At 40.8% G+C, this 20,713-nt stretch overlaps 1 protein-coding gene across 1 annotated transcript; it reads left to right on the plus strand.

Annotated features, from left to right (window-relative positions):
* The first annotated feature begins 3,027 nt into the window (after positions 1 to 3,027).
* HMGB1 (high mobility group box 1) lies at positions 3,028 to 7,710 on the plus strand. The gene is made up of 5 exons (XM_037129580.2): positions 3,028 to 3,170; positions 5,002 to 5,165; positions 5,372 to 5,517; positions 5,937 to 6,111; positions 7,078 to 7,710. Exons 2-5 carry the CDS (start codon positions 5,016 to 5,018, stop codon positions 7,252 to 7,254), a joined length of 648 nt encoding a protein of 215 aa, XP_036985475.1. The 5' UTR covers positions 3,028 to 3,170; positions 5,002 to 5,015; the 3' UTR covers positions 7,255 to 7,710.
* Positions 7,711 to 20,713: the final 13,003 nt, after the last annotated feature.

Here is a 20,713-nt window from a genome sequence, read left to right on the forward strand (position 1 = left end):
TTTGGCTAATTTGGCATGGGAGAGAGTGTTCAGGCTTTCTGAATTGGACAACTCTGTAATTTGGGATAAAACACTCAATAACTCTAAAGTAAAATATATGCCAGATTTGTGGCTAATGATTCATTTTGAAAAAGGAAAGAGTCTAATATCATAAATAAGTAAACATCAAATTTGCAGGAGTAGAGCTAGAAGTTGCTGGGATTTTTTAAAAGTTTCTTTCCTTTTTATGTCCCTCCCTGCCTATATGAGTGGAAAAACAAATACGAGAAACGTCGTGCCCGTAAGGAAGGTTTTTATATTTTTCTCTCTGACATGGTCTCTGTTACATTTGGGAATAAATAAAGGCACCATCACTAGACTGGATGAAAATTAGTGCTGTTTGAGGCCAGAATGTATTTATTTTTCTTTGTTTTATTTTATTTTATTTATTTTTTCAATTTTCGTTTATTCACTTCTGGAGAGAGGGAAAGGGAGAAAAAAACATTGTTGTCTGAGAGAAACATCTACTGGTTGCCCCTCGCACACTCCCTACTGGGGACCTGGCCCACACCCCAAGCATGTGCCCTGACTGGGAATCAAACCAGCAACCTTTCAATTTGCAGCCCGGCGTTCAACCTACTGAGCCACACCAGCCGCGGCTGAGGCCAGAATTTAAAAAGGAAAAAGCTTAATTAGTTCTGCAACTATTGCTGTCATGTAAAAGTATGAGGAAAAATTCAATGTTAACAGCATTTGAGGTTTTCTAAGTCATGGATTTGAAGGGATCTGAATAACAATTTTAAATCTTTGAAAAAATAGTTTAGTCTTTCTAACAACATTATGATCATTTCATGGAGAAGAGAATTGGGAGAATTGAAGAACAAGAGGTTAAAAAAGCCTTGCCTAAGATCATACAGCTGGTCAGTAGCAGAGCTGGGGTTTGAACCCAGGTCTGTTTAAGTTCAGTGTTTACTACTCATCATACCCTCCGGCTGAAATAAACATCTGTGTGGGTCCATTGCTGTCCTGTTGTTACCCTGGCAGGAAGAAGTAAGCTATTGTAGACAATTAGTGAAGTGTGTGCTCGGGCCACTGTAAATTCAATATACAATATATGAAAATAACAATATAAAAGTTAACTTTAGATGTTTACTTTTTACACTGAGTGTGCCTTATCCTATTTTATATATTCTTCAATATTATACACTTTTTCATCTGCATGTGTTGTACATTATCTGTTCATCAAGACTATAATCCCTGATTCTAATCATGTATTTTAAAAAAGAAATAAACATTAAAATAATAGGTCAGGAAAGGTTAATTAAGCTGATTCTCAAACACCTTAAGAAATTAGAGCAAATACATTAGGTTAGAAATGCTTAGAGTGGATATAAAAATCAAAAATCATAATAAAGTGATTAACTTTGCTGTATTAAAGTGATTTTCAACCCATGTGCAGCAAGAATTTTTAAAACATGCAATACCTGACTATTTAGTCAGGGCACTGACCTCTTTTCCCATAGATTGTCAAATTTTAAAAAAATGACAACAGCCGACACAACAGAGCTGTCTGGTGTGAATGAATCATAATTCTACCAATTTTTTTGCCTGATCAGCAAAAAATATATTTTTTGGTGTGTCCCAGAATTTTAGTAATTAGTTTATGCGTGCTGTGAGATAAAAAAGGTTGAAAATCGCTGATCTATTATATCAGGGGGTGGATTTTAAAATGTATAATCATAGCTTTAGAGTGTGAAAAGGGGGAAGTCTGTTATAACTGAATAGGGGTGTGGTCTGCTCAGGCTAAGGAGGACTAGATAATGGTTTCATAAAGCACTGATATTTGTGTATGGTCTTCAGAACTGGCCGATATAGCTATCACATTTTCTTTACGAACATAACATAATAAATGCATCTATAACTACCAGCCAGCTTGGTAAACTTGAGAGAGCACAGCCTGTGGATTTGGGTGTACGAACTCTGTGCCTCCATCTAGACCTCTAGGTAACCATATCTCTACAGCTCCTGTAATCCTAGAGCAAGTACATGGAAGCACTAAGTGGTGTGATGGGAGGAAGAGATAGCATCACAAGGATTCGTTTGATTATAACAGTAATCCACACCAAGTCAAATAAAATAGCCAAACAGTTAAAAAAGTGGTCCCTAATGAATTTGCTAATTCTAGCAAGCCCTCGCAAACATTTCCTGCCGGAGTGCCCCATATCAAAATGAAATAGCTGTGCTTTAATTACATGGAATAATTATTCGATTTCCAGGAAGTTAAGACAGTGCTTTGTATTTAAATAAAAAGTTCTAGACACGCTGTGAAACTCGATCAAACCAACAAAAATGGTGAAACCAAATGCCTGTGCTGTGAGTCAAGATTTCAGCGGCTCAGTAAGCCTGACTTTATGGTTTACGAGCCCAGAAAAAGGGGCATTTTAAAACCAGCCAACCGGATCATGTCACTTTCTTATAGGAAAAGCCTTGCTTTTGCAAAGATCTAGTGTAATGTAGCCACGTGGTGTTGCGGGGCCCCAATCTTGCTGCCTTCACCCCTGTGCACTGGCAGGAGCCCCACTTTTCAGGGGACGCTGCCTCAGACTGTCGCCCTCACTTTTGAAGGTCTGCTAAAATTCTGGGGTGTCTTATCTCAACCGCTTTACGAGTAAGTTTGGGGTTGGGAGGGGGGGGAGGCCTGTGGGTGTCTGTTTTGCCTGAGGAGTTGGAGACTCTGGTGGAGAAGTCAGGTCTGCGCCGCTCCGGCGGCCGCTCCGGCTTGGGGCCCGCTCGGGTTAGACTCATGCACACACACCATAGAGCTCGCTTTCCCGTAGCAGCTGCTGCCTCTGCCTCTGCCTCTCCCGCCTCAGCCTCTTTGCCCGGCTTCCACACACATTCAGATTTGCGCGCTGTTTCAATCCTTGATGACGTGTCCCTGGAGACAGCGAATAGCCGACGGGCTCTGGTCAGGACAATGGGAAGAAGCGGACCAATGAGCGGGCTCGGTGAGTTGGCGGTAGCCAATAGGAGGCGCGCTGGCTGGAGAGTAATGTTACAGAGCGGAGAGAGTGAGGAGGCTGCGTCTGGCTCCCGCTCTCACAGCCATTGCAGTACATTGAGCTCCATAGAGACAGCGCCGGGGCAAGTGCGAGCCGGACGGGCACTGGGCGACTCTGTGCTCACTGAGGGTGAGTCCCGGGCAGCGCCGCGGTGGGGAGGGCGCCTCCGGCAGCGCCCGACACGCGCGGCGGCGGGATCCGGCGGCCGGGAGCGGCGGGTCGGGATCCACACAAAGGCGGATGAGGGGGGACGGGGGGGAACTGCGCACGGAGCGAGCCTGGGGCGCCGAGCCCTGCCCCGCGCCGGACCCCAGCCCCGGTCACCAAGCGCCGCAGCCCCGCGCCGCCCACCCGCCGGCGTCCGCGCTGACTGGCGCAAAAATTTTTTTTTTTATTAAAAACATTTTTAACGTGTTTTCAGCCCCCGGGCCGCGCGTTCGGACGGCCGCCGTGCGCGGGGGACGGTGGGGCCACGGCGGGAGGGCGGGCGGCGGCGCCTCCTTGGGCTGCATTGGCCGCCGCAGAGCCGGGCGCGGGCGGCGCGGTGGGCCCGGCGGCCTGCGCCCGGGCGCGGCGGCGGGGGGAGCGGCGCCCTGCGCCCGCTGGAACATGGCTGACTCGCCCGGCGCTGCCGGCGGGGAGAAAACAAGGCGGCGGGCGGGCGGGGGAGCGGGACGCGCAGTTCCGAGGCAACTTTTTTTCCTCGCCCCGCTTCCAGCCCCGTGTTTCCCGTGCGGGGGTGGCGGGCGCGCGGGCCGCGGAGGGAGACGGGCGCGGCGGCGGCTGCGGGCGGGAGCGGGCGGGGGAGGGGAGGGTCCGGCCGCGCGCCCCCCGCCCCTCCCCCCGGCCGCAATGGCCGAGCGTGCGCCAGAGCGCGCGGCGCACCCCGCCCGCGCTCTCACTCACACACTCACACACATACACACACAAAGGGAAGGAGCCATGTTCGCGCTCGCCCTCGCGGCGGCGCAGGCGGGGAAGACGCGCAGCGGCCATTCCGTGCGCGCTGGGCCGGCGGCCGCGGGCGGAGCCAGCCCCCATTTCGAGCGGGGCTTCTCCCTCAGCGAGCCCGACAAAATGGGGGCGGCGGGCGCACGTGGCGGCCCCGGTCCCAAGCCTGCCCTCCCCGCGCTGCCCGCTGCCCCCGGACTCCTGGGGCCAAGTGGCGAGAAGGTGCGTGGAGTCCCCGACGCTGGGAACCCGCCCCGCTCGGCGCCCCAACTTTCACGGATAAAAAAAAAAAAACACTCCGATGGGGGGGGGCAACCCGAGCTGCAAGCAGGAGTGGCTTTTGTCCCTCATCCTTGTTTACGCGGAGAAACTTCAGACCGGACGTGTTGAGTCAGAACTAAAATACATCTCGCGGCCAAACCGATAGGCTAGAAGCTGCCTTGCGGTGCGGTGGCAGCGGCACGGAGAACGCTGCCACCCCAGCCTGGGTCTGAGCGTGGCAACTTTCTCGCCGCCCTTCTCCCAGCAAAGTTTGTGCCAAGCGAGTATTTTTCAAGTAATCACTAAACGTTAGTGGTTTAGGCCCATTATTGGGAAGGGGCCTACTTACTACTAGGGATTTTACCTACTTATTACTTGGGTCGTTCAAATTTACAAGTCTGCAGCATTAGTTTTCTGACAGCTGATTTTGTTGATTTAAAATGGTTTTGAACAAACACATAAGAAAAATTTGAAGAACCTCTTAGGTATTTCAAACAGACTACACAAGTATACCATTGTGCCTACACTTTTTTGAGAGCACAGTGAAGGACAGTTTTCTGCTTGGCATTGCTGCTAATAGAAATTTGCTATTACTACCATTTCTTGGTTTGGTATTATGGGAGGTTGATGTCACTCCTGTGTTAAGTAGCCAGTACATTCGTTTTTTTACCCTCTCCAAGAAGTTAAAGTGCTCTTACATGTCATAGTTTCATTGTTAACATCAAACATTTTATTTTATGTTTTTTAGAAAAGTAATAAAACATGGGCAAAGGAGATCCTAAGAAGCCGAGAGGCAAAATGTCATCATATGCCTTCTTTGTGCAAACTTGCCGGGAGGAGCACAAGAAGAAGCACCCAGATGCTTCAGTCAACTTCTCAGAGTTTTCTAAGAAGTGCTCAGAGAGGTGGAAGGTAAGAGGGCTTAAAACTTACCAAAAGAGTTCCACTCCTAATTAGGATTTTTTAAAGCCTCTGCACCTTTTGCGTAACGTGGGGTGGTAATGCTAGAACAGGCTATTCCATAACAGGGGACACTGGTTTTATTCATTTTAATATTTCTGAGGGCAGTTTATTGGAGATTTTATTTCACTTAATGTTTACAAATAATTCTTTTGTAGACCATGTCTGCTAAAGAGAAAGGAAAATTTGAAGACATGGCAAAGGCGGACAAGGCCCGTTATGAAAGAGAAATGAAAACTTATATTCCTCCTAAAGGGGAAACAAAAAAGAAGTTCAAGGATCCCAATGCACCCAAGAGGCCTCCGTAAGTATCTTGCCATTTTTCTTTCAAAGAGTGTTTTGCAGTAGAATCAGAAATTCAGAAGCCACCTTATGGGTTTGGAGTGTATAATCAAAGTTTCTTAGCTAATAGTGGATCACATTGGTATATTTAAGTATTATAAGTAAAATTCCTGTGGGGTGAGTTTATCCAGAACATTTGAATTTGACATTTGCTTCCTTGACCCATTATATTTCTAAATATAATTTTGAGTCTCTTCTTGAGAAATATTTGTCCAACATACTTAGAGTAATTTGTAGAATGTCTTGTTGGAGAATTATAAAACAATTTTGGCTATGAAGGATAATTAGCATATTATGGTATTTACATCTTATCCATTGCATGCTGGGAATTATAGGCAATACACTCTTGATAAAATTCTAAAATGAAATTCTTCTTTGTAGTTCGGCCTTTTTCTTGTTTTGTTCTGAGTATCGCCCAAAAATCAAAGGAGAGCATCCCGGCCTATCCATTGGTGATGTTGCAAAGAAGCTGGGAGAGATGTGGAATAACACTGCTGCAGATGACAAGCAGCCTTATGAAAAGAAGGCTGCTAAGCTGAAGGAGAAATACGAAAAGGTAAGAAGTACGGATTTGCTTGGTGTGATGATGATGAAAGGGTATGCCAGGTGTTAGGTATTTGTATCAATACCACATCTTAATATTTCATTTTCTTAGGGATTTTTAGAAGTTTGATACATGATACAGTTTTTTAATATTAACTACAGTCAGTATGTCAGTGGCTATAGTCTTAAGTCCTTTTCCATTTTTCAAATTACATAGAATATTAAGTTTGGTACTTTTTTTACTCTATGTAATTTGACTTGGGCAGAGGCCATACTTTAAGGCTGGGTTTGTTAATTCCCCAATATCTATAAATCTATAAAAATATTGGTAGTTAATTTGAGTCAAATGATTAGTTATTTTAAATGGTCAGACAGTGTAAAATTAGGCTGGAGAAAAGAATATAGATTGTGTTCTTCATAAACATACCTTGAAATATTTATGTTCTCTCCCCTAGATAAACCCAAAAACTCAATTTTAAGTTAAAAAGTTAATGTCTGTATAGTAAACTAATATGAAGAAAAATGTATAATCTATACTATAAGATTTTAAGTTAAATTTTAGCTTACTTAGTTACTATTTTTTAAGACAAACTTTCTTACTATGGATTAGTGTCTGACAATATAAACCTGTAGAATGCTTTTTTGCATTCAGAAGGTGGCAGTGTCTACCCTTTAATCAAAGTCTCTACCTTCTAGTTAAAATAAACGAGATAGGTTGTGGTGCATAATTTCATGTAAGTGAAGCATAACAGCAAATGTTAGACCATGGCATTCAATGAGCTATGGATTATTAACAATCATTTCAATATTTTTAATGCATTTTTCAAAGTCCTGCTTAATTGTGGAGTTGACATGAACCTTAAGATAAATGTATTTTTATATAACTGGGCTTGGTTAAGTTTTGGCATGTTGACTTATTTTTCCCCTTGCTTAACTGTATTGTCTTTCCTACCAATTTCTCCTGCCCTTATTTTGGAAGGATATTGCTGCATACCGAGCTAAAGGAAAGCCTGATGCTGCAAAAAAGGGAGTTGTCAAAGCTGAAAAAAGCAAGAAAAAGAAGGAGGAGGAGGAAGATGAAGAGGATGAGGAGGATGAGGAGGAGGAAGAGGATGAAGAAGATGAAGATGAAGAAGAAGATGATGATGATGAATAAGTTGGTTCTAGCGCAGTTTTTTTTTCTTGTCTATAAAGCATTTAACCCCCCTGTACACAACTCACTCCTTTTAAAGAAAAAAAATTGAAATGTAAGGCTGTGTAAGATTTGTTTTTAAACTGTACAGTGTCTTTTTTTGTATAGTTAACACACTACCGAATGTGTCTTTAGATAGCCCTGTCCTGGTGGTATTTTCAATAGCCACTAACCTTGCCTGGTACAGTATGGGGGTTGTAAATTGGCATGGAAGTTTAAAGCAGGTTCTTGTTGGTGCACAGCACAAATTAGTTATATATGGGGATGGTAGTTTTTTCATCTTAAGTTGTCTCTGATGCAGCTTATACAAAATAATTGTTGTTCTGTTAACTGAATACCACTCTGTAATTGCAAAAAAAAAGTTGCAGCTGTTTTGTTGACATTCTGAATGCTTCTAAGTAAATACAATTTTTTTTATTAGTATTGTTGTCCTTTTCATAGGTCTGAAATTTTTCTTCTTGAGGGGAAGCTAGTGTTGCTTTTGCCCATTTTGGATCATGGTTTATTACAGTGTTTATCTTTTCATATAATTAGCTGATAAAAAGCTTTTGTCTACACACCCTGCATACTCATGATGAGGGTAATGAGCTAAATTGAGACAGTTTTCATCCATAAGTGAAATTCTAAAATTGTGATCAGTTGATAATCAAGTTTCACATAGCCCAGTTACATTTACAAAGTGAAAAGTAACCACTCTACTCACAGCATGGGATTAGAATCAAACATTTTGAAAATCTGTCCTTGAAAGAGTAGTAGAAAAGTATGTTCTAATCTTTACATGAGGACTACGTTTTTAAACTCCCATTACCATGTAATGGCATTATATTTGCAGTTCCTACATTAAAGAAGACCTGAGAATGTATCCCCAAAAGCGTGCGTTTAAAATACAAGACTGCCATGTGAAGTTTTTTGTTGACATTAATTCTGGCAAAACCTCGGGGGAAAAAAATATGGATGGCTTAGGAAACAAGATTCCATTAAAGGTATTTTTAATTAATCGGGCCAAAAATTGTATGCTACATTTAAAATACAGGTCTATTTTTCAAATTATTTGCCCCTTTATAAGCTAAATAGATAATGAAGGAAGAGGACACTTAACCTTTGTATCACAGTATGAATTTATTTGAACTTTATTTTTCTTTATAAAACTCAAAACTCATTAGGGTAATATGTTTATCCACTCAGCCATTTAGGAAACGATTTGGCAGTTTTTGTGGTTTTTGACATTCTTAACAGTGCCAGTGTTTTAAAATAGCATTCTTGTAATTTTACACGCTTTTGTGACAGAGTGCTGTTTTGTTATCTAATTTGACGTGGACCTTTCCATTTGCATTTGTTTTTGTAATTTCAGGAGGAATACTGAACATCTGAGTCCTGGATGATACTAATAAACTAATAATTGCAGAGGTTTTAAATATTAGTTACATGGCTTTCACTTAAGATTTTGTTATGGACATATTTAAATCTAGTTTTTGATAATAACTTATCAACACCATTTAAGGGCTGGCTGGCTTTTAAAGTACTCTGCTTATAAATAGGTTAATGGGCTGATAAAAAGGTTTTTGTCAAATATTCCAAGTGGTCTCAGTAGATACTAAATATAAATGAAAAACTTTTAGAATGTTGGGTTAAACAAGATAGTTTTTTTAAAGCAAGGCACATATTAGGTAAAAAGATAGCGATTGCAAATATAAAAGCCAAATGAGAACCTCAACAGAAATGCTGAAATTGTGTCCAAATTTATCAAATTTTTAGTCAAAAGGAACAAGTCAGTATCATCCCTTGATATATATGGAAGTTTTTGCTATGGTTATAGAACCACATTTAAAATAACAGTTGCTAGCAATGATGATCCCTTTATAAGTGAATTCAAGGAAACTAGCAGGTTAATAATGGAAACTACCTTTTTATGTTGAGAATCTGAACAAGTCTGGACTAACTGGCTTCAGATCTTAACTGGGAAAAATGGATGAAAACACTCAATCTGAAAGCCATTCTGCTCTGTTTCTACAGACCCCTGGAATGTAGGGGGCAATTTAGATAATTTAGTGTAAAACTACAGATGATGTTTTTTAAAGTTACTACATAGGAACTTACTGTTTAGAAATAGTTTCAGCACTATGGTGGGTAAAGATAAAGGTATTCTTAGCATCAAGGAAAGATTAAAAGGTGTAAGTTTAGTAGTTGCATTCTTAAAAATTGGTATACTAATCAAAACTTAACATCCAGTTGCCTAATTTTCCTGTACAAAGGTTAAGAGCTATGGCTGGGTAGTTGTGATCAAGGTGTTGGTATTTTCCCTATCTTGCGTGTGTGGGGTGTGTGTGTGTGTGAAATCTCACCAAGGTAAAAATTAAATGATGTTAAGTGTGTGATAAGAGGAGCCATTTGACATACTTCACTGCCCAGGAAATTGGAAGTACTGCTCAGATATCAGTGTAGTATCTACCTATACTGAAAACCACAATCGAGATGGGGATGGGAGGGGGTTTTTTTGAATGAAAATCATGGTCAGCTGCTTTGGCATGCAATCTGATAAAAGCTCATATCTAAGCTTGGTACACCACACCTGAAAGGTCCTGAAGTAGCTCTTTTTCAGTATCAGCCAGGCGCCTTTTCCCTATGGTAGTATTGCTGCATATTTGCATAAATTCAAATATATTTTGGGTCTTAGAATTAACTATTGCTTGATTATGAACCACTGGTTAGTAAGTTATTAGGCTGTTTTATTCAATAGTGATTGTGGTAAGCTATTTAAAATGTTTTCATATTTGTGCTTTGCCCTTTTCAGATGGCTCTGAATTTTTTTAAAAACTGCATGAAAGCCAGAAAACAATTTGTATATCTATGCAACATAAGATGCAAGCTGATTTTTTTGTCCTCTTCTAAGCAAAGATGTGAACAGCAGTGCTAACACTTGACATAACTTTGGAAATTCCCTGGATCTGAGCCAAGTTGCTCCCTGGAGTAATAAGACAAAGTATAGCTTGAAGACTGCTGCAATTTAATGATACACCACAGCACAAATACCACACAACACAGAATGACACAAGCAGAACAAGCCACACACTCCAAAATATTCAACACCCGTTTTCCATTGGGCTTCAATCTGAAATGTATCTGCCAGGAAGAATATGATCGCTTATACCTTTAGGCATGTCCATTGATTGGAATCTTCTATATAATTGAATTTATTGGTCGCCCACTAAAAGAAAGTAGCAATACAAGATCTGGGATAATGAGGGATTTGATAGACCTGTAGGTGACCACATGAAGAATGGTAGGTGAAGGTTGATGTGGAGACTGAAAGCCTTGTAAAGTACAAAGTATTTTTCATTTTCACATATAAGTGACATTCCATAGTATGAAGCCCATAAATGAATCATTCCTTTACTAATGGTCATTCACATTTCCTACTTTTTTTCTATTTCTAACAATACTGCAGTGAACTGTGTACGTGTCTCTTAGGCACATGTAGGTTTTGTTTTTTTTGGTGGTTTTTTTGTGTTTTTTTTTAAGATTTTATTTCTCTTTAGAGGGGAAGGGAGGGAGAGAAACATCAATGTACAGTTGCCTCTTGTGCATCCCCTGCTGGGAACTGGCCTGCAACCCAGGCATGTGCCCTGACTGGAAATTGAACTGTGGTTATTGGGTTCGCAGGCCTACGCTCAATCCACTGAGCTACACCAGCCAGGGCAGGCACATGTAGGTCTTTAGATACCTCAGAATAGAATTGCTGAGTCAAAAGATTTGTGCATTAACAACTTGGCAGACCGACAAATTGGCCCCCCAAAAGGGTATACTTTAAAACATTTTAGCAATGATTTTTTAAATGATAAATCAAGATTGTTACTGGCTATTCTTTGGCTCCATAAAATAACCATTTTTAAAAGATTCAAAATTAAAATACTGAAATATTGTCATTCGATACCCAAACACAAGAAGACAGAAACAACTGAAAGACCTTGTGTTGGCTGTTAAACTACTGAACAAATTATTTCTCCAAAAAGTTACTACAGTAACTAAATAAATAATTTGTGTGAGAATGAGGAATTTCCCATTTGACATCCTCCAACCTAAACAGGAGCATCAGTAGTTTTACCTGGGGAGGGCTTTTCCTAGCAGAGACTGTCAATCTACAAACAACAGATTTGGAAAAGCAGTAAGTTTTGGCTATAGATTGTACTCAAGGAGTGTGGACAAGATTCTGAGCACTAGGAGATGACGGGTTACTTGGGAAAGTGAATGGACACTGAAGACCTGCCTTAAATGGGGTAAAAGGATGCCTGCTTCACCTCCCAGGGTTGGTAATTTAGGGTACAGGACTTATGCCAATGCATTTATAAACCCTTAAAGTGGAATTAAACTTTGTTCCTTAGAGTTACATAGACTAGTTGCAGGCTTCACCATATTTTTGTTCATTGGGTTTTAATTAGAGACCATCTTATAAAATGTTCTGAACATAACCAATTAAGAATAAATAGTCCTAAAATATAAGTATCAGGTGAGAGAGTACTCCTACAGAAAAACAGGAAGCTCAGTCACCACATCTTCAGATACCAGTGTGATGCCCAGGTGTGAAGAGAGATCTTGGAGGATATTCGGCGAGGACATGGCAGTCCCCTCTCAGATCTGAATTCCAGGGAACTCAGGTCTTGCTGTGCATCTGGAGTTGACCTGCCTGAGATTTGGGTATAGTGACTGGGTGAGGCACACTCAGGCTCTGAAGCAGGGAGTCTGACCCAGAGATTCTTTCACAAGAGGAACAAGAGTTGCCCTTAGTTTGGGGGCCAGTGCAGGCTCATAGAACATTAGAAGCAAAGGGCTTTTGCCAGTCTAGCCTGTGGTGTTTACAGAGTAGAGGGTAGAGGCCCACAAAGACTCAGAGGTTTGCTCAGACCAAAAGTAGCATCAAAACAATAGAGCAGTGCCAGGCTCACAGCAGGAAAAAAAAAAAGAGTTCTTCTGCTTTAGTTTTATTTTTTATTTTTTGTATTTTATTTTTAAATTGAATTTATCGGGGTGACATTGGTTAATAAAATTACATAGGTTGCAGGGGTACAATTTGATAATACATCATTTGTATATTGTGTGTTCACCATCCCAATCTTTCCTCTTCTTTTAAGGATGGTAACAAGGGTCTGGAACGCTTCCTCTCAGTCCCTCACTTTCATGCCTGGGTTCTCATACCACAACTACAGTTGTTAAAATGCAAGCAGGGCAACACTCTGCCATCACTGTGATTCCCAGCTTTCCTGCTCCTATTTACTTAGACTCAAGACACTTCCAGACAAAAAAAACCAAATTACTGCTTATCATATAGGACATTATAAGCTACCCAATTCTAAAGAGCTAAAAAGCACCAGAATTGAGCTCCTTGGAGTCTTTACATTAGCAGTGTGAACCTCCAGAAGTAGAAGGCAGAATTGCGATACACTACACACTGCAATAACTTTTGAAAAACTCTACCTTATTCTGAATGAAATTTGCACTTATTGAAAGAAAATAAATAAGAAAATAAAAATCATAGACGGATAATAGTATGGTGATGACCAGAGGGAGAGGGGAGTGGGGGAAGTAGGTAAGGGAGATTAAATGATGATGGAAGGAGGCTTGACTTGGGATGATGAAAATATAGTATAATATACAGATGTTGTATTATAGAATGGTACATCTTAAACCCATGTAATTTTATTAACTAATATTACCCCCTTAAATTTAATTAAAAAATACATAAAATAAGCTACAATTCTAGTCAGACAAAAATACTGTGTGTCCTTCAGTATATATGTATATATAACATTTAAAAAGCTATGGGGGGATTCACATAAAATTAACCACTTTAAAGTGACAATTTAGTAGTATTTAGTACATTTCCAGTATTGTGCAACCACCACCTCTATCCAGTTTCCAACATTTTCATTGCCCACAAAGACAAGGGCATACCCATTAATTTCCCTGGCCCCTTGGCCCTTACAACAACCAATCTGCATCATCTCTATGGATTTACCTGTTCTGAATATTTCACATAAATGGAACCATACAATATGTGGTCTTTTGTGACTGGCTTCTTTAACTTAGCATATTTTCAGGGCTCAGCCACATAAAGAGCTTTATATTCAATTAATTGCAGGACTTCAAAAGAGAATGTACACATTAATTGGAATGGGTGAAAAAACTGAAAATTTTGCAAAAGCATTACAGCTTTTTTGATTTTCATTTCATTATAGCACTGTTCTTAATTATATAATTTTCAAAATCTATTAATTAGTTGTTTGTATCAGAATTTTTTCTTAAAATAAGATGAATTGTAATTTTACATGTGATTAAGACTAAGACATAGGTCAACAGTTCTAGGGAGTACATGTTTTATTTAATGGCAGTCAACAAGTCAACATAAAATTGGATTAATTATAAAAAATTATCTTCTAGTCAAACCCATAGGAATCTATTTCATCCACTGATGAGCTTGGATTTTACACTATATAGATCAAACCTGGAAAGCAGTGTAAATTTCATGTTTCCTTTAAGAACCCAAATTTAAAAAGAAAAGAACCTAAAGTTTAGAGGCCAACATTGCAAAATTTTGTCATTAACTTATATGTTGAGTTTCTCAGATAATTATAATGGACCATTAGAAAAAATACTGATTTTATTTTTTAAAATTAGATACATTATTGTTAAATAACTTTCTATCTATATTATATACAATAGATATCTGTTGTATATATATATTTGTTGTATATGTATAATACTTGAAGTTTTTTTTTAAGATTTTCTTCATTTATTTTTAGAGAGAGCATAATGGAGGGAGAGAAACATACATCGATTAGTGGCCTCTCACAGGCTCCCAGCTGGAGGCCCAGCCCAAACCCAGGCAGGTGTCCTGACGGGTAATCAAACCAGCAACCTTTTGGTTTGCAGGATGTCCAGCCCACTGAGCTACACCAGTTAGGTTAATACTTGAAGTTTTTGAAAAAACTAAATATTAAGGTCTTGAAGGTTTTTAAACAATTGTGAAGAAATCAACTGACCCGGAAAAAACCCAACAGAGATGCGGTTTGTTTGTTTATTGATTTATTTTTGCTTGGTCTTCATTTTTAGGCCAAATCTATTTTTTCTCACCTTTATGACCAGTCTTAGTAGGCTTTTGCTTATAAAAATGTTTAAAACATCACTAAAAAAAATCACAAAATTACACTCAGTTTGTTTTATTATAAGTATTTCTCTTTTAAAATGGGAAAATTCTTAAGAAGCTAATGTTTCAAACAGAAATTTGGGTTGGCCAAAAAATTAGTTTATTCTTTTCTGTAAAATAAAAGACACAATTTTAATTTTCACCATTAACTTTATTGATTTGGATATTTTGAGTATGTTGGTTGTCTCCCATGTGGTATAACTTTGATTTTTCTTAATTAATGTCTTGATTTGATCACTATTAACTTCAGCTGGTCTACTTGAACCAGTTGAGCATCATCCAATGAAAAATCTCTAGTATGAAACTTCACAAACCACTTTTGACACGTTCAATCAGTCACAGCACCTTCTGCATACACTGCACAAATCTTTTTTGTTTGTTACAGTTGCATTTTTACCTTTCTTGAAATAATAAAGCATAATATGCCAAAAATGTTATGTATTTTTTCCATCTTCAATATTAAAATGGCTACACAAAAATTCACCAATTTTGATGGTGTTTTTTTTTTCTGAATGTACACTGAGTTCTGGCTGGTGTGGCTCAGTGGTGGATTGAGTACCGGCTGGCGAACTGAAAGGCTGCTAGTTTGATTGCCAGTCAGGGCACATGCCTGGGTTGTGGGCCAGGTCTTCAGTTGGGGGCATGCGAGAGGCAACTGGTTGATGTATCTCTTGCACATCAATGTTTTTTTCTCTCTCTTTCTCCCTCTCTTCCCCTTGCTAAAAATAAATAAATAAAATCTTTAAAAAAATAAACTCACGCCAACATGACAGCTATCACAATACAATCTAACAAAATTGTTTTGAATGAAGTTAAAGACAATTAAGCACTACTAGAGCCATCTTACAGAAAAAAAAAAAACCCTTTTTGGCCAACCTTTGATGGCATTCATACCTCTATCCTCAAATAGGATGAAAGGTTAAAAAAAAGAATGAATGAATGCTCATGTCAGAGTTTTATATAGGACTTGGCTTCTCTGTAGACCAAGAGGAAAGCATGTGATAAATGTGTGGAGTCTGGTATTATATGATAGTTTGGGGACATTCTAGTCTCACTTTGGGAAGTGTGTGGACAGCGCTGGCCCCAGGGATGTTGGTCAGAGCTGTCAGCAAGGTAACAAGATCTCAGCTCCAGCAGAAACTCCCATGTAACCAGGATGAAGGGCCCGTTTTAGGGAATGTTTTTTACAACTCTTAACATTTCCTTCTTTGACAGGAACTGAATGCCCAATCAAAGCACTTTCTTCAAATTGAGGCAGCCCCTTTGGAATCATACACGGGGGAAAGGGAATCTGGTACCATTTTTTCTAGAGATAGGCAACCTGCTATAGGTGTGCTGTGTAATGATTTCACTGCAGCAGACTTACAAGAAATAGCTGCTGCTAATTTTCATAAATATTAAAAAACTCCTAGACCTGTTATTCTTTCTCCCAAGAGCTCAGGAATATGGGGCCGCTTGAGTTTCTGATCTTTAATTCCAGGAAGTCAGGTAATAGACATTGTCAGATGATAGTCATCTTCTTATTATCTACTCTGCATTCTTTCCCAGCACCCAATTTTAGCTAAAAACAAAATAACACCCACCTAGTAGCACTTTGAGAGTTAAGAGGAGAAAGTCTGAGGAAGATTTTTAAATAATAAACTAGCAAAGTACACTCGTACTCAAGCTGATAAAAACCATGGGTGAAATCTAAGTTTACACCCAGTATGAAGAAGTCTTTCAATGTTTTATAAAAGGAGTTTAAAAGAAATTTTATTCATCTAAATGTGATTGCTTCAGGTACATGATATTGTACCATTCATGTATGTAGGTGTTCCCTCACTGCCTTAAACTGGTTAGCATGATGTCTAGTGTATAAGAATGATCAAAACTGGGAAACACTCACATGTCTTTACCTTGAGAGTACAAGGTATGTGAAGAACCCCTTGGTTAACAAGTTAAGTCCCCTGGTCTATAAATTCTGTAATGAGCCAACCCCAGCCTCTCTTTTCCTCTCAGGAAGGTTCTACTGGTCACGCCAGATCTTTTCTCCCTTGACCCAAACATCCAGTGCAACAGGGTGCCTGTAGCCACTAAGGAAGCCAGTCAGAACCTCTGCCACCTCTAGGGTCCGTGCACACCCCACAGCTCTCTCCAGTGGGGCTGTAGCAGGTCTCACCACCAAATGCTCTTTTAGTCCCCCAAAATCTGTAGGCAGTGGTGTTGCATTCCCAGTCCCTTATCTCCAGGCACATTATCTTCAAGCCAAGTCCTTTCCCACAAGATTTCTGTTTTCTATTTTCTTTTAAGAGAAAGTGGGGGAGTCAAAATGCAATTCAAAGTACACAACTGTTTGCGACTCTGTTCAAATGATGTAGTCACGTTTTTCTAGCAGGGCTGTCAGTTCAGGAGGGCTGGGACCGCTGCTGTCTGTGACTGCTGGATACCTGAGCAGCTGCTCACATAGGTAAGGGCTTCAGAAATAAATTCAGTTTCTATACCACAGCAAACTACAAATTCTACCATGTTATTTCCAACACTAAATAGGATATAAGTCATTTTTAGAAATTTAGGTTGACATACCCTATCTATTACCCAGTTGCCCAGGATAATGCTAGCAAAATATGGGGATGTTTCATTATAATTATAGTGAAATAAGTTATGGACTCTAAGATCTTTGGAAGAATGGGCACTAATATGTCCAGTCAATATCATATTTTTTACAATATCTCCAGGTGTGTGTATCATTATTAGAAATAATTGTCACTTTGATAAGCTTTTTCTTTTCAGCTGATTTTCTTCTTGAGTATAAAATATTCAGGTTCAGAGAACATTTTTTTTATAGTTAAGACTCCTTCAGTTCCATTAATACATGAAAGTAATTGCATTAATGTCATTAAATGTTTCTAATACACAAAGGGAAAAAATCTTCCTTTCTTCCTTTAATAAAAATCTTCTGAAGTCTTATTAAATACAACAGACTACATTGGACCTGTCACTAAGTCAAATCTCCTGAATTGAACTGAGTCTTTCCCAAATGTATTTTGACCAAGTTTTAGGTGAAAATCATCCTCTAAATGATTGTGCTTTAAAGAGTATTATTGTGACTTTCTAGTTATCCTGTAATTTAACCTTCTTTACATGATACGAGGTTATTACATCAAGCAGTAGCAAGTGGAATACATCACACAGAGAAACGGCAAAGACCACAACATTTTTTTAGCTGGATCCCACACAGTACGTTGGAAAAATATATAAACCCAGGGAGAATAAATTTCCTGACCCCGAGTAAATCCAGTTTCTCCTCAAAGGTTAGGTGGAGGTTAAGTCAAGAAATCCGAGGAGTGGGTAGCCTGCTAGTGGGATCCATACGACACAAATGAGTCAGGCACCATGCTTGGCACTGGAGACCCAGAGTCAAACAACATAGACCAAGGCCCCCCTCACCGCATTACCATGAACTTATAGTGTTATGGAGAAGACAGTGAGCAAGTTATCAAAACACCCAAGAAGATAGTTTCAGATGCTAAGAGCCATGAAGACATAATGTGACAGAGGGTGAGTGAGGAGGTGGGCTACCGAGGTAGTCCCGAAAGGCCTCTCTGAGGAGCTAACAGGAAGTTCATCCACTTTCGAACTTTATTAGGACTTCCGCCTGCTTACTCTGTTGCAGTTGGATAGGATGACTGGTGGCGGGCTAAGGTTTAGGGTCCCCCGGGGCAGCTCCAGCGGAAGTTCCTCAGGACCCTTCCCACGATCCCGGAAGGCCCAGCCTGTTCTCCGTGTCCACCGCTCCCCGTGTGTGCGTCTCTCTCACACCCTCCCAGCAGAGGCTCTGGATCCAGCCCTCAGGATGTGGAGAGCTGCAAATAGCACCGACAGCTGCAGCTGGAGGTGGCTGTCCGGGAAGCGCGCCAGCTGCCACCGCCGCAGGAGCCAGGCCTGCCACAGGCTCCTGGAGCCTTGGTGAGTAGCCTAGCGGAACCCTCGATGACAGGCCAACGCACTAGTGCAAATTACGGCTTTGGTTTTCCAACTTGTGCACACGTAATGATGGGAGGCAGGAGAAGAATGTGTGCCTTAAGTATTTTTCGACACATCTTCAGGCAGCCTCCGAGGTAGGTGAGCATTAATAATTACATCTTCTGTCCAAGGTGAAGTGGGTACGTGACTTTGGGCAGAGCAGTTGAACCGGGAACCAGGACTCGAATGCAGCCCTCTGTTCCTGGGGCACGGCCTTTTCCTTGGCATATGTTCAGTGCCTTCACTTTAGCTCCTTAACATGTTTTCTTCCTGAGCTTGCTGCTAGTTCCGAGACTCACATTTTCGGCCACATTCCTACACTTGAGAGTATAAATATTATTTATAGAGTGCCACGAGAAATTTGTCCAAGGAAGAAAGCCTAAAAAGATTAAAATCCAGCCCCTGCTTCTGCCTCACACGGAACAGGGATGGGGTCAGCCGGGCACAGCCAGAGTCAGTTCTCCCCAGAGGGAAGTGGGAGAATTGACGTTTGGGAAACAGCAGATTCGGCGTCCAGGGGCTTCACCCTTCTGGAAGGTTGGTGTTTTCGCAAGGGTTTGCACCTCTGCCTGAAGACAGAATACAGCCCCCGGCCCGCGCCCCGCCCTTTGCCTCCCCTGCCTCGCACTGGCAGCACTAAGCTGGGCGGAGATGCTTGACCCCACTGGACCTACCCTTGCATGGGGACATGGATGTGCTTCTTCCCCCCTGGGCCCTGCCGGGTGCTGGTGGGGAGTTCTGGTGCCTTGCAAGGCCAGTGTAGCCTGGCAGGTAGCTGTAGATCCAGTCTCAAATGGTCAATTGCCCTGCAAGGTGCGGGTGTGAGTGCTGCTGCAAAAGGAGAGAAACTGCTGTCCTGAGGTAAGGGGGCTGGACAAAAACGGGGCTACTGGCTGTTGGTCCTGGCCCTGAGGGAGCATCTCAGGGCAAGTTTAGCTCCTCCCTTAGCTTTTACGTGTGAAGAAGAGACAACACACAACCCAGAAATGGGCAAATAATGACAAATACAGCTCTGTAATTGTCACAGGTAACTGCTGCCAATAACTGTGACTTTATATTGTACTTTCATCTTTCTCTCTTCTTTTTGTTTTATTTTGTGTTTTGCTATGCAACCAAAAAGGTTAATGTTTATAATCTAAATGTGAAGAATTCGGCTGGTATTTAACACATGTTACTTAAGGGACTTATCTTTAAAAAACCTTTTAAAGAAACCCATACATGTTTAGAGGTCAACACTGAAGATTTTAAGAAATAAGACTTGCAGTGAACAGGAAGCACTATTACATTCTGATTTTTTAAATAAAAGTTTAAAAAAAAGATTTTATTTATTTATTATTAGAGAGATGGAAACAGAGGGAGAAAAGAGGGAGAGAAACATAGAAGTGTCAGAGAGACATTGCCTCTTACCTGCCCGCAACCAGGAACCTGGCCTGAAACCCAGGCACGTGCCCTGACTGGGAATCATACTGGCGACCTTTTGGTTCCCAGGCTGGCACTCAAGCCACTGAGCCACACCAACCAGGGCTATAGTCTGACTCTTCCAACTAAATTTTCAACATGCTTTAGCAAATATTTCTGTTTACTCCAGGTGCATGTTTTGTCTCAGGCTTCCTTTTTGCTGAGTGCTTTAAGTTGGCCAGAATTTCCCCTGAGAGAGAAGATCTTCATGTGGAATATTAACTGCTCTGCCTATTATAACCATAAAGCCAGGCCTATCTAACTTCCCAGGGTGTGTCAGAAGTTGATTTTGTGTGCTGTTTAGAGAGGCCGTGGCATCCAGAACAAACAAAAGTAAAATAAACCAGAGCCCCAAAGAGAGAAGACGGTGAAGTGCAAAGACCTAAAGCGGTTCTCAATTTTAAGTCACTGGTTTTCAAAAACAACTCAAGCACGGGCTTTGTGGTCATACTACTTTGTAGCAGCTCTCAACTTGACCACTTGCTGGTTGGGAGCCCTGGGGCAAGCACTTAGTTTCACTAAGCACTCCTGAGCCTCAGTTTCCACATCTGTAAAATGGGCACAGTAATCACATATATGAGAACTTAATAAAATAATCCACATAAAATGGTGGCACAATGCTTGGCACTTGGTTAGAACTCAATAGTCAGCTATTACTTGAAAAATTTTTAAATATTTACTTATTGATTTTAAAGAAGGAGAGAGGGAGAGACAGACAGACAGACAGACATCCAGTTATTCCACTTATTTATGCATTCATTGGTT

This window comes from Artibeus jamaicensis, unplaced genomic scaffold (assembly GCF_021234435.1).
Source record: "Artibeus jamaicensis isolate MK-2021 breed Jamaican fruit bat unplaced genomic scaffold, CSHL_Jam_final contig_793, whole genome shotgun sequence".
In the NCBI taxonomy this organism is placed as follows: Eukaryota; Metazoa; Chordata; class Mammalia; order Chiroptera; family Phyllostomidae; genus Artibeus; species Artibeus jamaicensis.

Coding starts and splice junctions, on each gene's coding strand:
- HMGB1 (XM_037129580.2), top strand. CDS start 5,016: ATGGGCAAAGGAGATCCTAAGAAGCCGAGAGGCAAAATGTCATCATAT. Junction 5,518..5,936: donor AATGCACCCAAGAGGCCTCC/GTAAGTATCTTG, acceptor TCTTCTTTGTAG/TTCGGCCTTTTTCTTGTTTT. Junction 6,112..7,077: donor TGAAGGAGAAATACGAAAAG/GTAAGAAGTACG, acceptor TTATTTTGGAAG/GATATTGCTGCATACCGAGC.